Source organism: Mustela nigripes, chromosome 12 (genome assembly GCF_022355385.1).
Source record: "Mustela nigripes isolate SB6536 chromosome 12, MUSNIG.SB6536, whole genome shotgun sequence".
In the NCBI taxonomy this organism is placed as follows: Eukaryota; Metazoa; Chordata; class Mammalia; order Carnivora; family Mustelidae; genus Mustela; species Mustela nigripes.
Genome location: NC_081568.1, coordinates 44538249 through 44554718, shown reverse-complemented (window position 1 = coordinate 44554718; position 16470 = coordinate 44538249). Strand labels below are relative to the sequence as shown.

General features: G+C 43.9%; 1 protein-coding gene across 3 annotated transcripts in view; it reads right to left on the bottom strand.

Annotated features, from left to right (window-relative positions):
• Positions 1-16470, bottom strand: part of GRIA1 (glutamate ionotropic receptor AMPA type subunit 1) — a 306213-nt gene that overhangs the window by 150240 nt on the left and 139503 nt on the right. For all 3 annotated transcript variants that reach the window (XM_059417205.1, XM_059417204.1, XM_059417206.1), the window contains one exon: positions 3068-3307. In XM_059417205.1, coding sequence (XP_059273188.1) covers positions 3068-3307 — 240 coding nt within the window. The remainder of the gene's footprint in view (positions 1-3067; positions 3308-16470) is intronic.

Below are 16470 nucleotides of genomic sequence, written 5' to 3'. Positions count from 1 at the left end.
GCAAACTCACTGGTCTAAAACAACACATGTATCATCTTATACTGCCACAGGTCAGTTCGAAATGAATCTCCTTGAACTAAAATCAGTGTGTCGGTGGGGCTGTGTTGCTCCCGGGAGGTTCTAGGGGAGATTTTCTTGCCTTTTTACCTTCTAGAGACTGCTCGCATTTCTTGGTTTATGGCCCCTTCCGCCTTCAAAACCAGCAGTAACCGGTTAAGTCTTTCACATATCTCCTTCTGACACTGACTCTTCTGCCTCCACCTTCCACATTTAAGAATGCTTGTGATTACATTAGGTCCAAATAAGTAATCCAAGTTAATCTCTCCAAGGTCAGTGGATTAGCAATGTATATTCTATCTGTAACTTTAATCCCTCTTGCCATGGAATATAACACATTTACAGGTCCCCAAATTCTCAGAGCAGAGACATCTGTGGGGGGAAGATGGAGGTCATTTTTCTGCCTACTTCAGGTGGTGGCTTCACTCGTGCATTATTAATCAGTCTTTTGTACATATATCATTTGTCTCCTTGTAACCCTGCTCATCCCTCCCACAATGAACAGTATGATGCCTGTCCTCAAGAATCTCCTCTAGATGGATGCTGTTATGCCTTTTTTTTCTTTTTTAAAAAATTATTTAGATTCAGTTAGACAATATATAGTACATCATTAGTTTTTGATGTGTGTAATGATTAATTACTCAGGCATAACACCACTTCTCATCACATCACATACCATCCTTAATGCCAATCACCTGTTTACACCACCCCCTTACCCACCTCCTTTTCTGCAACCCGCAGTCTATTTCCTGGAGTCAAGAGTCTCTCATAGTTTGTCTCCCACTCTGATTTCTTCCCCTTCAGTTTTCCCTCCCTTCCCCTAAGATCCTCTGTGCTATTACTTTTATTCCACATATGAGTGAAACCGTATGATAATTGCTTTTCTCTGACTGACTTATTTCACTTAGTATAATACCCTCCAGTTCCATCTATGTTGATGTTAATGGTAGGTATTCATCCTTTCTGATGGCCGAGTCATATTCTGTTGTATATGTGGAACCCCATCTTCTTTATCCATCATTCCTCTGTTGAAGGGCATCTTGGCTCCTTCCACAGTTTGGCTGTTCTGGACACTGCTGCTATGAACATTGGGGTGCAGGTAAAGACCCAGTAGTGCAATTGTTGGGTTGTAGGATAGTTCTATTAGTTCTATTTTTAATTCCTTAAGGAACCTTCATACTGTTTTCCAGAGTGGCTGTACCAGCTTACATTCCCACGAACAGTGTAAGAGGGTTCCCCTTTCTCCACTTCTTTACCAACACTTGCTGTTCCCTGTCTTGTTAATTTTAGCCATTCTGACTGGTGTGAGGTGGTATTTCATTGTGGTATTGATTTGTATTTCCCTGATGCCAAGTAATGTGGAGCATTTTTATCATGTGTCTGTTGGCCATTACGTGTCTTCTTTGAAGAAGTGTGCCTTCTTACCTTTGTTTCTTTGCCAGTGCAAGCTATTTGGTGTGGCGTACGCCTCACATTGACTCAAAGTTTACTATGTGTCTGGCACTATTCCACTAGCTTTCTTGTTTTCAATTTACTTAATGCTATGAAGTACATAACATTATTATCCCCACTGCACCACAGATACGAAAATTGAGGCTCTGAGAGATTTAGTCATTGGCCCAAGGTCACGTAGCTAGCAAACGGCAGAGCTCTGAGCTCAGATTTCTGAGACAGAGTCCTTTAAGAGCATGGGTGTTTCTGCCAACCCCAGAGGTGATTCTCCATAATCAAAGTTACATTTTTTTTTTTTTTTCTGGATTCTGGGAAGTAGGTTTGACACTTCCAGGCCACAAGCTTTAGCATGCTGTAAAGCTGTCCTGAAAAAGCCCTTCTATGGGTATAATCCTCACAGTGCCTGCTGTTTGAGAGGGAGATCCTCAAAGTAAGGAGGGGGATTGAAGAAAGCAGAGGGTTTCTGGTCTCTCCTGCTGGTTCCTCCTCATTGAGTAATGGCATTTCACACTGCGCCCAAAAATTGATCTCACAAGCTTCCTACTCGAAAGTCTTCTAGGCCTTCCTGCAAGTGAAACCTTCCTTTCATTCAGAGCAAAACCCTTCTGCCTCAGTTTCCAGACTTTGCATAATCCATTTATTTATTTATACTAATAATGACTAAGTTCTGATGACTATTTAGTATTCAAGGGAAAGGTAGGAGCATACAGTACAACCACCACAGGCATTGGAAAAAAGAGTATAGTTGCCATTTCAGGATTAGGGGGTTGAAAAAGCAGTGTTTGAGCAGGATGCAAAAGAAAGGAAGGATTCACATATATAGATTTGGGAAAGCAAGTGCATTCCGGAAAAGAGAAACAGCATGAGGAAAGATGCAGAGAAGAAAAAAAATCAAAGGAAACATTAGGAAAATGTGATGTAAAATTCGAAATGTAAGTGGAAGCACAATTAGAAGGGCCTGGGAGAGGTGATGGTGATGGTGATGATGATAGCTAACATACGTGAGCACTTAATGTACCATGCACTGACAGGAACTTTCTAGTCACCTCGTTTAATCCTCACAGAAACCTCAGGAGGCAGAAATTAGGTTTATGTTATTACAGAGATGAGGTAATGAAGGCATAGAAAATCTTAGCCTCAACATAAATGGTCAGACTGAGGCAGAAAGAACTTGCCCTAAGACAAACAGCTGGAGAGGAGAAGACATAGAATTTAGATCCAGGTGCATCTGACTCTAGAGTCTGTGCTCCTGACAACTACACCGTGAGCCATGAGCCATTCAAAGGAGGCCTTTGGGCTTTGAGTCTGGACTCGGGAGCCATGGAAGCTTGGTGAACTGCAGAGTGACATGGTGTGTTAAGAGGATTACTCTCTCAAAGGATGTGCTTCCACACTGTGAGTTGGAGATTAGCCACTGAGAAATCAGACCATAGAAACAGAGTATTTCTGGATCACTCCCCCCATGCTTTTCAATGAAGCAGGGAGGCATCGTTCTCCTTCCTGCTGGCAATTTTCTCTCCATCTCTCAACAGTCTCCCTCCCCTAACCCTTGGCTTACCCCGGTCGGCATCATAAATGTAGACAAATTTCTGCCACTTGTAATGGTCGATGATGCTGATAAGAGCATCCTGCAGCTCAGGGCGCAGCTGAAGGACAAACTGATTGGAGGTGTCAACGGGAAAGCTTGGTGTAATGAAGCAGACATGGAGGGCCCCACAGAAGGAGGTCAGCATGTTGACAGTTCTCCGTTCATAAAACCCAAAGATGGCGTAGACTCCTTTGGAGAACTGGGAACAGACTAGAGGAGGAGAAGAGAAGGATTAATAGAAGATGCTGCAAGGAAACTGGCAGATGGCTCCAAAACGAACCCATCCACTAGTTCATCCACCCCTACTCATCGTCCTTCCATCCATCCATCATCTGGCCATCTGCCCATCCAACCACCATAGCCATCCATCCTTCCAGCTTAGCAGTCTAATCCAGCTGTCCATCCATTTCACCTATCTGTGCATCCCACTCACCCATCCATCTGTCTGATCTAATGTTTAGGGGGTGCCAATTCCATGCCAGATGTTATCAAGCTTACCAATTATAAAAATACGCAAACCATTTTTATATGTTCTCTTACTTTATCTGTGCACGACCTTCTTTTTTTTTTTAATAGTTTTTTTAAAGATTTTATTTATTTATTTGACAGACAGAGATCACAAGTAGGCAAAGAGGCAGGCAGAGATGCCAGGACCCCAGGATCATGTCCCAAGCCGAAGGCAGAGGCTCTAACCCACTGACCCACCCAGGCGCCCTCCATGCACGATCTTCTTAATGTAGAAGAGTGATGAGTGAGTCTTTTTTTTTTTAAAATAAAGATTTTATTTATTTACCTGACAGAGAGATCACAAGTACGAAGAGAGAGGGGGGAAAGCAGGCTCCCCGCTGAGCAGAGAGCCCGATGCGGGGCTCAATCCCAGGACCCTGAGATCATGACCTGAGCCAGAGGCAGAGGCTTAACCCACTGAGCCACCCAGGTGCCCTGAGTGAGTCATTTTTTAAAGGGAGAAACTAAGGCTCAGGAAATTAATGACCATGTCTATGATGGCACAGCTAAGGCATATCTGAATGGGTAGACATCTGAACCCCAATCCAGTCATCTTTCCATGACACTGCCCATCAATTTAAAGTGAAGCATTAAAAGTTGTTACAGGAAGAAGGAGGTCTGCCAGCTTGCTGCTGATAAATGATTAGAAAATAAGTGTTGATATTCTCAGTCTACCCTTAGCTTTCAGTGTACATTTCTCTGCCGATGTTCACCTAGTGTTTATACATCCCACAAGCTGATCGTTCAGGCCCCCCAGGGTATCAGACATAATAATAGTTCAGCTGTGTAAATATCCCCAAGGGAGCTATTTTGTAAGATCCCAGTGTAGTTACCAATCCTGGGTTATGGTTTATTACATGCTGGTTAGAATATAATATTAAAAAACCAAAGTCATAGGGCCAAACCCCAGGTCAGTTAGCTACTAAATTAATCTTTTATATGTGATACAGGATGAGGGTTCATTGTCATTGCCCCAGTGAAGTAGGTGACCAACCCTACAGCCATATCCAAAGCCTGAAATTACCCTGCTCATAAGGATGGTGAGATGAGTCTTTTTCATCACAGTAACAGTATTTTCAGGTGCTTTTCAGTCCTTTCACATATATTAGAATATTCAGTTCTCATCACAGCCCTGTGACTTTGGTATTACCGTTTTTTTGTTGTTGTTGTTGTCGTTGTTTTTTGTTTTTTATTTTTTTGAGTTGAAGAAAGCTAGTACTCTTAGATCCTCTGTTCTGTTAGGCACATCACCTGCTTCCATGACCCTGTGTTACCGTGTATAGGGGGGGGTGTCTCAAATTACCCTGTATAAGCATCACCCAAATGTGTCACATGAAACATTAGTCCCGCAAAATGCTCCTTAAAAAAGAAAAGACCTCTTTGGCCAAGCAGATCTGGGAAATGGTGTATTCCTCGTCGCATCTTGGAGTTTCATACTACACACTGGTTACATAAAAGGTTGTGAGGAATCCCGTTCAACTTTAACCCAGATTTTGTCAAGTCTGTACATCCCCAGGATCCTTTGTTGGTGAATACTTTTAACATGTTATTGAAGATTCTCTGGGCCATGCTGCACTAAAGAATGCAACTAAGTGCCAGTACCCAGTTGTCTGTTGTGAGTCTCAGTTCCCATTCAGTCCCTAGAGCTAATGGGCTTAAAAATCCATCTCTTAAAGACTGCAGCTGAACTGTACAAGTCATCTGCTTGATTCCCACTGAAACCAGCAAACTGTCTACAGGAAACTGGGCTGGTTCATGAACACATATTTGCATACCTGCATGACCTCTCTAGATCCCCAGTCCACTGACTGATGACTTTTTGAGACCAGAACCTCGTGAAATGACTGCTCTTAATCCACTCCATACCCCCCTCCTGGTACCGGAAGGTGGTTCTCACAGACTCTCGGCTTATGGCATATGGTTTTCAGCTGTGGAATCCCTTCTCCACCCTGAAGCAAGAGGGATCTTTTTAATTAACAAAAGCAAAACCAAAATAAGACAAACAAAACACGATCTCCCTTCCTTGTGCAAAAGCTCTGCAAAGTTTTGAGATTTCTCACAGCACGTAGGAAGCATCTGACCATAATTCAGAGCCCAAATACCCAGCCCCTTGGACCCATCCCACCTCACACCCCTCTCCTTGCTCCCTGCTCTGGCCACACAGGCTTTGGTAGCTAGCTGTTCTCCAGGGCTCTGAGCTCTTGGTAGCTACTAGCTGTTCTCCGGGGCTCTGAGCTCTTGGTAACTAGCTGTTCTCCAGGGCTCTGAGCTCTCGGTAGCTAGCTGTTCTCTGGGGCTCTGAGCTCGCTCTGCCCTGAGACTCCGTGACAGCTGCTCCCTTCCTCCGCCTGCAGGCTCTTCCCTTACCTGTCTGCAAAGATCACTCCTTTTTTCTTTTCTTTTTTCCTTTTTTAAAATTTGAATTCTATTAGCCAACACATAGGACATCATTACTTTCAGATGCAGAGTTCAATAATTCATCGGTTGCGTATAATACCTAGTGTTCATTGCATCACTCCTTTTCTGCTGTTGTATCTCAGCTCAAATTTTATTCCCTTGAAGGGCCTTCCTTCATCACCCCTTCTCATGAGTGACTCCAGCCTCCCCATACCTGCCTCTCTGTCACAGCACCCTATCTTATTTCTCAGACTTTCTTATTATCTGAAATCATTTCCTCTTGTCGCTTATTTATTTCTGTGGCTGCCTGGGTCAGTGTTAATCCCTGAACACAGGGGTCTCACTTGTGCCCCAAAGCCAGCATAGAGCCTGGGACGTGGAAGGGCTTTGTGAGTTATTTGTTGAGTGAATGGATGATAAATGCTTGATTAAGACAGTCCCTGTGACTTAGGGTATGAGAGGGAGCTGGACTCAAACAGAGATGACTACTGGGTCAACCTGGACCTCCTGCTCCTCTAAAGTAGCTCTTTATCCTTTCGCACTCAGACTATTTTCTCTTTCACCCTAATGAGGATGGTCTATCTGTTCATAGCAGACAATAGGCCCTGTCTTTAAATATCTATTTTAATTGCCAGAATCAAAATTTCCATAAATATGGATTTCTCCACCAGGAAACATACATTGTATATTATTCTCCCTATGTTAAATATAGATTTGTCAAAAAGCACAATCCATCTTAGTGAGTGAAGTATGTAGAGGGGGCACATAAACCCGTTAAAATATTATAATATGCTCTCTACGGTATTTTTAGGATTTCTTCTCCCTCTGCTGCAGTGAAATATTATCCTGTGGGATATGAATCTTATATCTAGATCTATTCCCTCACGTCATCCACTTGGTTTCACACCTTTAGCTGGGCCTCTGGGGCCCTCATGGCTGGTGTTTCTTGTTAGAATTTAGAAGCAAAGGAGGAAAGGGGGAGATAGAGGTGTTAGAAATATGAGTTGGTGCACATGATCAAATCCGTAGACACGTGAGAGGCCGGGAAGTTTTCCCTCTCAAATAATCTCCCTATTTTCCCTTCTCAAATTAACCTTCCCTGAACCAAGTGCTTTATCCTCCAAGGCTTGAAGGGTACATTATCCACTGCTCCCTAAAAGAGCATGGCTTAGAGGTATTTTGGCCTGGATTTACTTGAGTGGATCCTGACCCTCAGGATTGCTTGGCATCAGACCTTCAAGCTACCTTCTCATTTTGACCAAGTAGGAGCAACCACAGAGAGAGGGAGAGAGAGAAAGAGGGAGAGATGGAGAGAGATGGAGATAGAGAGATATGTAGAGGGACATGCAGAGACAGAGAGAGAAAGAGAGATAGAGACACAGACAGGTAGAGAGACATGTAGAGACAGACAGAGAGAGACAGAGACAGAGACAGACAGGTAGATAGACAGGTAGAGAGACATATAGAGACAGACAGAGAGAGAGAGAGAGATTGAGAGAGAGAGACAGACAGGCACTCTGTAGCCAAAGTCCTGTGGAGAATGCAGTCATTGATTAAATACTGAGAAATACATTTAGTAGTTACAGGGCATTTCTTTGAATCTGTCATAGTAAATATTCAATCAGAATAGATAAGGTGGTCTTGTAAGAAAAAAAAAAGTACTAAACGCCAGAAGACCCAGAGGATTCTTTTTGGTTTTATCATAACGCAGCAGTTATGTGACCTTGAGCAAATCCACGGTTTCCCTGGGCTTCAGTTTTCCCATCTGTAATATGAGGGTTTGAACTCTGTAATATGTAACATCCCTTCAGGCTCCGACATCTTGGATTCTATTCTGATTCACTCAAACATGTTTACCGATGGACAATACTATAGTCATTTGCTGGTCAAACTTTTGGCAACCCTCAGGCGCAGGTATAGGCTTTCAGTTCTTGGATTTGATTATAGCAGACTCCTAGCACTAAATCTAGATGCATCCGTGGTACTGAGTTTTCTGTAAAATGCACTTTTAACGTGCTGTATAGGTTGTTTACGTGGCAGAGAGTAGATGAGAGAGGCAGATCGGAAAGGCGGCTGGAGATGGGGACTGCACGGTCACATTCAGCAAGCGTGAGGAAGAAGTGTCACCTTCAGAGGCAGCATCAGACCTCTGCGGGGCACTGCTGTCTCTCAGACTCACTCTGTTCTTGAATCAGAGTAGGCTAGATGGTGTGCAGTGCCCTCTGCTCAAGACAGCAATAGTGTGTAAAATGCCTCTGACAGTAATAACGAGGAGCTGACATTTGAGCACTTATGAGGACATTCCCTTGCGTTGACTTCCTTCCTCCTAGGAGGTAGGTTACAACAGGGAAAGCAAGGCCCAGGACCGGTACAAGGCCCAGCTGAGATCTGAGCTCTGCTGGTCTGATCACAGGCCTTGAGCTCTTCACCTCTGTGATGTATTGCCCCTTCCTCCCCAGAAAGTTTGGTAAAAAAAACCTCATGGTACCTGGGTCAGCTTCAGTTTCTAGAAAATCCCTTTCATATCACACTGCCTTCCTCTGACATAGATAAAGGTGCATGACTGTACTAGGGTCTATGGATATTAAAATGAAACAGAATTGGGTGATGTGTTCAATGCATCCTCTGTCAAGTCTGGGAATCAGGAAAAGCATATATACCTATCTCTGCTCTCTATCCATCCTTCTATCCATCTAACACAGGACGTCTAACATCCCTGTTCTCTAGGCAGTGGAGAGGCACTGGTGTACAGGATAAGTCCTGACCTCGAGGACTGTGACCTTGACCACGGGAGAGCCGGACAACTCAGTAGGCAGTAACACTTCAGTATTAGAGCTGTGACAGGGATGAGTTCAAGCCTCAGGCAGGAACACCTAACTCTGGCCTGTGGGGACCTCAAAGAAGGCTCCCAAGAGGACGTGCCAGTGTGGACACTGACAGATAAGTGAGATGTGGCCAGGAGAGGGGGCATGGTGCCACTGCACACGCATGAAGGGCGTTTGGGGAGGGAAGGCACAGCATAGGGACTAGTCACTGGCGTTGTAGCAGCGTTGTAGGGTAACAGATGGCAGCTACACTTGTGGTGAGATAGCAGAACGTACAGGGAAGTTGAATCACTGTGTTGCACACCTAAAAATAATGTAACAGTGTGTGTCAACTATATCCAAATTAAAAAAATATATATGTATTTATATATATGTATTCATATATATATTCATATATATATATATAATTTCAGGTAAAAAGAACGGCCATCGCAAAAACCTGGCAAAGAGAGAAGACACAGTGTATTCAGGGAACCCAGCCAGAGTGTCAGATTCCAAGGTCTCTGCCTCCAGGAGATTCAGTAGCAGAGTGTGTCCAACAGTCAGAGCGAGTTAAAAACGAGGCCAGGAGTTCCCTCCTGGGCAGGTAGGAGGGCAGGACAGGCAAGGGCAGGGAAACCCATGCGCAGCGCAGGTCCATTCTTGGTTCACTCAAACCTCTGATAATGAGTCCTGCTTATGGCACCGTCCACTTAGTATCAATAAATCCCCCAGCCCTGGCCATCACCCTGACAGCTCTCTCCCAGGGAGGGAACTCCTGTATCAGCAACTCCTTTTCATTGTCACTTCATGTAAGGCTTCTCATACCGACATTTCTCCTCGGCTCCTGGCTTCTGTCCCTGGAAATGTGGCAGTCTCCTTGTAAATAGTGGGTAATGAGAGGATAGGACAGTTTCCTTTGTGGGGAGGGAGATAGAAAGTATGTGTAGCGGCGTGGGGGATCTTTAGATATTCATCCTCCTCCCTGAATAATTCTATCTTTATTGCTGGGAGTGGTATTCCTGATTGGACTCTTACCTCGTGATGTCAAATGTGTTCTATTTCTGTCACTCAGAGGACAGTAAGAATGCCCCTCCATCCCCTTACGCCGTCTTACACCCAAGATCTAATACTGATGTGCTGTGAATTACCATAATAGATCTAAATTGTCCCCATCCCCTCTAAACAACATCACAGTTCTTTAGACTTTACTAGATAAAAGTTATCATTCATTTGCCAAATTCAACAAATATTTATTGAGCACCAGAAACTAATATTCTCAGAAAATTGGGATACAGTGATGATACGAGACACGCATGCTTTCTGCCTTCATGGACCGTGCACAGGAATTCACAAAGTTTTACATAAAGGGGAGATAAGGCTATTTTGAAAGAGTAGTAATGGGCTCAACCATAGAAAAAATGGTCATAACAATTATTATAGCCAGTGCTTCCTGAGCACTTACGACTGGCGAGGTATGGTACTCAGCACCTTGTGTCAGTATCCAGGGTGAGGAACTAGTTTATCCAAAGAGGTGAGATAGAGGAGGGGACCTTCGAGAAACCCCAGAAAAGCCAGTATGACTAGGATAAGGATGTGGCGCAAAGTTGGAGGGTGGTAGAGACCGCATTGTCAAGGGCCTTGCCAGGCCTGGAGAAGTTGAGTCTCACGTCAATGTTGCATTTTACTTTGGCTTTGGATTCATTTCAGCTTCCTGGAGCCTGTCTTCATGCTGGCCCTGGAGCCCAGTTGGGACATGGCAGCAACGGGAGATGCAGAAGAGCAGCCATCCTCCCCTGGTCAGATGGGTATATTCATTAGGAAACCCGAGTGTTAATTACCAGGCACTGACAGCCAAAGAGATGTGTCACTGTATATGAGGATAAGAATTAGGTAAAGACTGGGCCCCCTGGTCCTAGAATTAGACCCATCTTGTGGCTGACACATGAAACTGGGACAGGGGACAGGACAAACAGACTGACTCTTCAGGTGTCTGATACGGTTTTGGAAAAGTTACCTGTGGAAAAAGCAAATCGGGGACCAGGAATAAGCCCCTTTCCCTGCCTGGGTGCAGTTTCCCCGTGTGAGCCATGAAGTTCACACTAAATCAGTGTTCCTCAAACCTTGGTTTGTTTGTTTCCTTTGTTCGTTTGGTAAAAGACTTCTAATAAAACTTTAATACTCATTGGAGATGTGTAGTTCTACAGATGGGAATATGCTCTTCTTTCTCCCCATCTTTCTTTTATTTTTCCACCATCCATCCACCCAATAAATGTTTACTGAGCATGTTGTACATGGTAGGCAGCAAGATGGTACCTGGGGGATATAACACTCGATAAGAAGACAAGGCCCGGCTATCATGAAGCTACATATGTAGTGAAAAGAAGGGGCACACGCACCCCAGTGTTCATACCAGCAATGTCCCCAACAGCCAAACTGTGGACGGAGCCGAGATGACCTTCAGCAGATGAATGGATAAAGAAGATGTGAACCATATATTACTCAGCCATCAGAAAGGATGAATGCCCACTATTTGCATCAACATGGATAGAACTGGAGGGGATTATGCTAAGTGAAATAAGTCAAGCAGGGAAAGATAATTATCATATGGTGTCACTCACATGTGGAACATAAGCAATAGCACAGAGGACCACAGGAGAAGGAAGGGAGAACTGAAGGGGGAGAAATCAGAGAGGGAGATGAACCATGAGAGACTATGGACTCTGGAAAACAAACTGAGGGTTACAGAAGGGGGTGGGGAGGGGGTAGCCAGGTGATGAGTATTCAGGAGAGAATGTGTTGTGATGAGCACTGGGTGTTATATTCAACTAATGAATCATTGAACACTATATCAAAAACTAATGATGTACTATACAGTGGCTAACTGAACATAATGAAAAAATGAAGCTTCACTTCTACAGAATGGGAGAAACGATATAAATGAGTTAAGATCACTTTCGACACAATAAATATTATGAAGAAAATGGCATGAAATGTTAGAGCCACTGGCAGGGCAACTTTAAGATGGTCAGGGAGACCCTCTCTCTGAGAAATGGACCAGAAGAAGGAGCTGGACAGACAAAGGGCCAGGGAAACGGTTTCAGAAGGAAAAATGGACCCAAAATACAAAGGCTCTTATCAAGGCTCAGGAAAAGATTGGTGAGCTTTAGAAACAGAAAGAAGGCCAGTGTGGATGTGGCACAGAAGAAAGGAGGAAAGCAGTAGAGACGAGTGTGAAGAGAAACATCCTGCGGGGCACCTGGGTGACTCAGTTGGTTAAGCGACTGCTTTCGGCTTGGGTCATGATCCTGGAGTCCCAGATCAAGTCCCACATCAGTCTCCCTGTTCAGTGGGGAGTCTGCTTCTCTCTCTGACCCTCCCCCTTCTTGTGCTTTCTCTCTCTCTCAAATAAATAAAATTAAAAAAAAAAAATGAAACATCCTACAACTCTCTGAGTAAACTTAATGCTCCTCCAAGGATTATGGTACCTCGTGTGTGACTTGGGTACCTGCAGAGCTCTAGAGCATCACCTTGGTCTGAGAAGGTCAGTACTATCTGATCTTACGAGACCTTTCGGTTCTAACATCTTGAAGCTCAACTCAGTGGAGGAGAGACAGAGGGAAGGCTAAGGTGGTTCTGACTCAATGGAAAATGGGAAAGGGAACAGCTTCTGACTTAGGTGTGATGGGACCTCAGTGGATAACCACTGAGTTCACTGGGCTCTCGTATAGGTACTGCTGTTCTCAGATGTTTCTAGGCTGACTTTAGGTTCTGGGCCATTCATCCATGCTCTTGCTCTACCCCGAAAAGCCTTCCTGCCTCTTGCCTTTTTCCTCTCTAAACCTTTTCCCTTCTTTAAAGATTTAGCTCAAATGCTACCTCCTCCATGTAACTCTTATGCTTCCCCATTCCTAGCTATCATCTAAAGGTCTCTATCCTTCTTTTAAATGCTGATAAAAATTTGTGCCTTTTATCAATTTTTTATCTATCTCTCATGCTTTATTACTTTAAGTTCTTTGATTGCAAGAACAGAAGTCAACACAGGCTAATGTAAGATAAAAAGAAGTTTGCTGTGAGGATGTGATGGACCCACAGCTAAAACCAAAAAGGAAAAACAAAAAGCAAAAGAAACAACAACAACAACAAAAAAAGGGAAATGAAGGTGTTGTGAACAGAGAGGAGATGGATGGTGGGCATATGAGACCAACAGATGTCTATTAAATTTCTACTTAGTGGTATTTTATAAGTCAAAGTCTAAGACTATGTTAGGAGCTCCATAAATGTCATATACATCTAAACATCAAGGTTAACTGAGGAGCTATATAAAATTCAATCACTGTTACCTGTTTTCTAAATAGAGTGGTGGATAAGACAGATGATACTTCTGCACTCTTAAAGCTCCTGTTATTCTTCACAATCCCTAGGTGGTCACACAATGACTACACAATATTTTTGGTACATAAGTAAATGAAATGTATAAATGTCAGTCATTTACCTATATTAATCAATTGATACTATTCTTGACCATTGATGTCATCTTGCTTCCAAGTCTTTTCTTGCATTGGTTAAGACTCACTGTTTTTCTTTCATATTATCAACTGACTGTATGTTTTCACCCACAATTGAATTATAAATTCTCTTGAAGGTAGAGGCCCTCCTTCATTGATAGGTACAATTAGCAGTACCCTAAAGAGTGTTGGGTCTATGGCATTCAAATAAATGCTTGGTGATGTTACTTGTCTCACAGTCTTCTAAATTAGGCTGACCATCTAGCAACCTTGAGCTCGTAGGATATATAATACCCCCTTCCCACTGCCATGCTTCAGCCCACCGAACTTTGTCACTTTCTGTTATCTTAGGCCAACAGAGCAGCATGAGCTGTGCTTAGGCGGGCATCTGGAACCAAGCCAATCTTTATGTATCCCACTCACAACACCCAGTCTCTTTAGTCAATGCTCCCTAGGCAAAAAGGTTTATATCCCATTACATAACTCAACCCTTAGGATAGCAAATGAATTCAAAATGAGGGCATTTTCACCCTGCATACCAAACTGCTTAGCATTACCGTGTAGCCATGCAGTATTATGGGAAGAGGCTCTTTCAGAGATATTCCCCATAATGACACACATACATATGTGTGCTCTCCTCCTTGACCCATCACTTAGTCCAAGAACAGTTATAGGGTCATAGATTATTAGTACTAAAAAGGTGCTTGGTGTTGAGGGCCTTTGGGCAGAGAGAAGCCTCCAAATAGATAGCTGTGTGACCAACTCCCATCTTAATCTCTTAATTTACATGTGCTTCAAATGTGCAAAACCTGATGTTAAGGGTATCACCAGTCACCCTCTACCTTTAGATCACTATCTACCAGGTAGAGCCTCCTACCGTCAGCATCCCAGAAACTTCCCACCACCTATCCATTCTGGGTGGCTGGCACGACTTGGGAAAAATACTATTTTTCTTCTTATTGTTATAGTTATGCCACCTGCTGACTGTTTACTCCATGTTCAATTCTGTTCTAAGCATTCACCTGCATTTTATCATTCATTCCTCGCAGCATCCTAGTAATTTTTCCCTCTGTTTCATGCATGAGGACGCTGAAGTTCAGGGAGATTAATTAATCTTCTACAAATCACTCATGCAGTAAGTGAAAGAGCTGGGATATGAACCCAGGTCTGTTGCACTCCATGGCCTGTGCCTTGAGCTGTGCTCTTCTGTCCCCCGAAGGTCTGGCAACCCAAAGCAGAGCTTTCATTCCCTGGATGATATTCCAGCCAACGCCGAGCTCTCACTATGTGCCAAGCACCAGGCTAAGTGTTTTGTGTGAATTACTCATTTACTACTAATCTGATAGTATGGATGAGGGATATCATTATTGCCCCATTTTAGAGAGAGAAGACTGAGGCTAAACCATTTTCCCAAGGTCACACAGCCATGAAGTAGAAGATTTGGAATCCAAACGCAGCCATTCCAACTTCAGAGCCATTGCCCTGACCCTCTCTGCAAGGTATCAGCAAACTTTTTCTGCAAAGGGCCAAACAATAAATATCTTAGGCTTTGTGGGCTTCATGACCTCTGTTGCGCCTAATCCATGCAGTTTTTGTAGCACAGGAAGTAGCCAAGGACAAAATGTAAACAGGCTGAGTATAATGTAAATGTAAACAAGCTTTTATTACAGCATAAAACCCTATTTACAAATACAGACCATGGGCTAGATTTGGCCCGTGGGTTGTGGTGTGCCAGCTTCTACTCTACGCTTTTCTGCTACTGGATAGCAAGTAGGATGAGATGCTGGCAAAATCTGGGGAGAGATAAGAATAACTCAGTGTAGTACAGAATTCTCAAATCTCTTGCATCCATTTTCTTTCTTTCTTTCTTTTTTTTTTTTAAAAGATTTTATTTATTTATTTGACAGAGATCACAAGTAGGCAGAGAGGCAGGCAGAGAGAGGGGGAAGCAGGGTCCCTGCTGAGCAGAGAGCCCGACGTGGGGCTCGATCCCAGGACTCTGAGACCATGACCTGAGCCGAAGGCAGAGGCTCCAACCCACTGAGCCACCAGGCGCCCCTTGCATCCATTTTCTCTTGTGAATACCTAGCAGGGTAAATAGGGCAGGAATGATGACCCTTGAGCCCATGTACAAATGAGGAACCGAGGATCGTGCAGCTGAGGATGACAGAAATAAGTGGTTGCCTACCTTCCTTTTCCACACCTTGTGGTTCTTCTGTGGTGACTGTGGGGTTAGCAGGGGACAGGAGCCAGGAGAGGGTCAGAGTCAGTCAATGAGGTCCCAGTGGACTCAAGGCCACTGCTTGCTGGTTTCTGTACAAGAGCCAGTGGGGCCTCAAAGCTCACAGACTCCAATTGAAGGGTCAACATGTAGGCAGCAATATGGCAAGTAGGTGGGCTGGTTCTGACCTGTAGGCTTCCTCTCCTGTGTGCTGGCTTTGGTCTACAGAAGGCTGTAACGCCGCCTTACAGCTACAGATGACTCTGAGATAGGAGTGACCCCAACCCTGAGAGGGCAGGAACTTTGAGAGTTGTGGTTTTTTTTTTAATTTTTAATTTTTTTCAGCGTAACAGTATTCATTATTTTTGCACCACACCCAGTGCTCCATGCAATCCGTGCCCTCTCCAATACCCACCACCTGGTTCCACCAACCTCCCAACCCCGCCCCTTCAAAACCCTCAGATTGTTTTTCAGAGTCCATAGTCTCTCATGATTCATCTCCCCTTCCAATTTCCCCCAACTCCCTTCTCCTCTCTAACACCCCTTGTCCTCCATGATATTTGTTATGCTTCACAAATAAGTGAAACCATATGGTAATTGACTCTCTCTGCTTGACTTATTTCACTCAGCATAATCTCTTCCAGTCCCGTCCATGTTGCTACAAAAGTTGGGTATTCATCCTTTCTGATGGAGGCATAATTCTCCATAGTGTATATGGACCACATCTTCCTTATTCATTTGTCCGTTGAAGGGCATCTTGGTTCTTTCCACAGTTTGGGGACTGTGGCCATTGCTGCTATAAACACTGGGGTACAGATGGCCCTTCTTTTCACGAAATCTGTCTCTTTGGGGTAAATACCCAGGAGTGCAATTGCAGGGTCATAGGGAAGCTCTATTTTTAATTTCTTGAGGAATCTCCACACTGTTCTCCAAAGT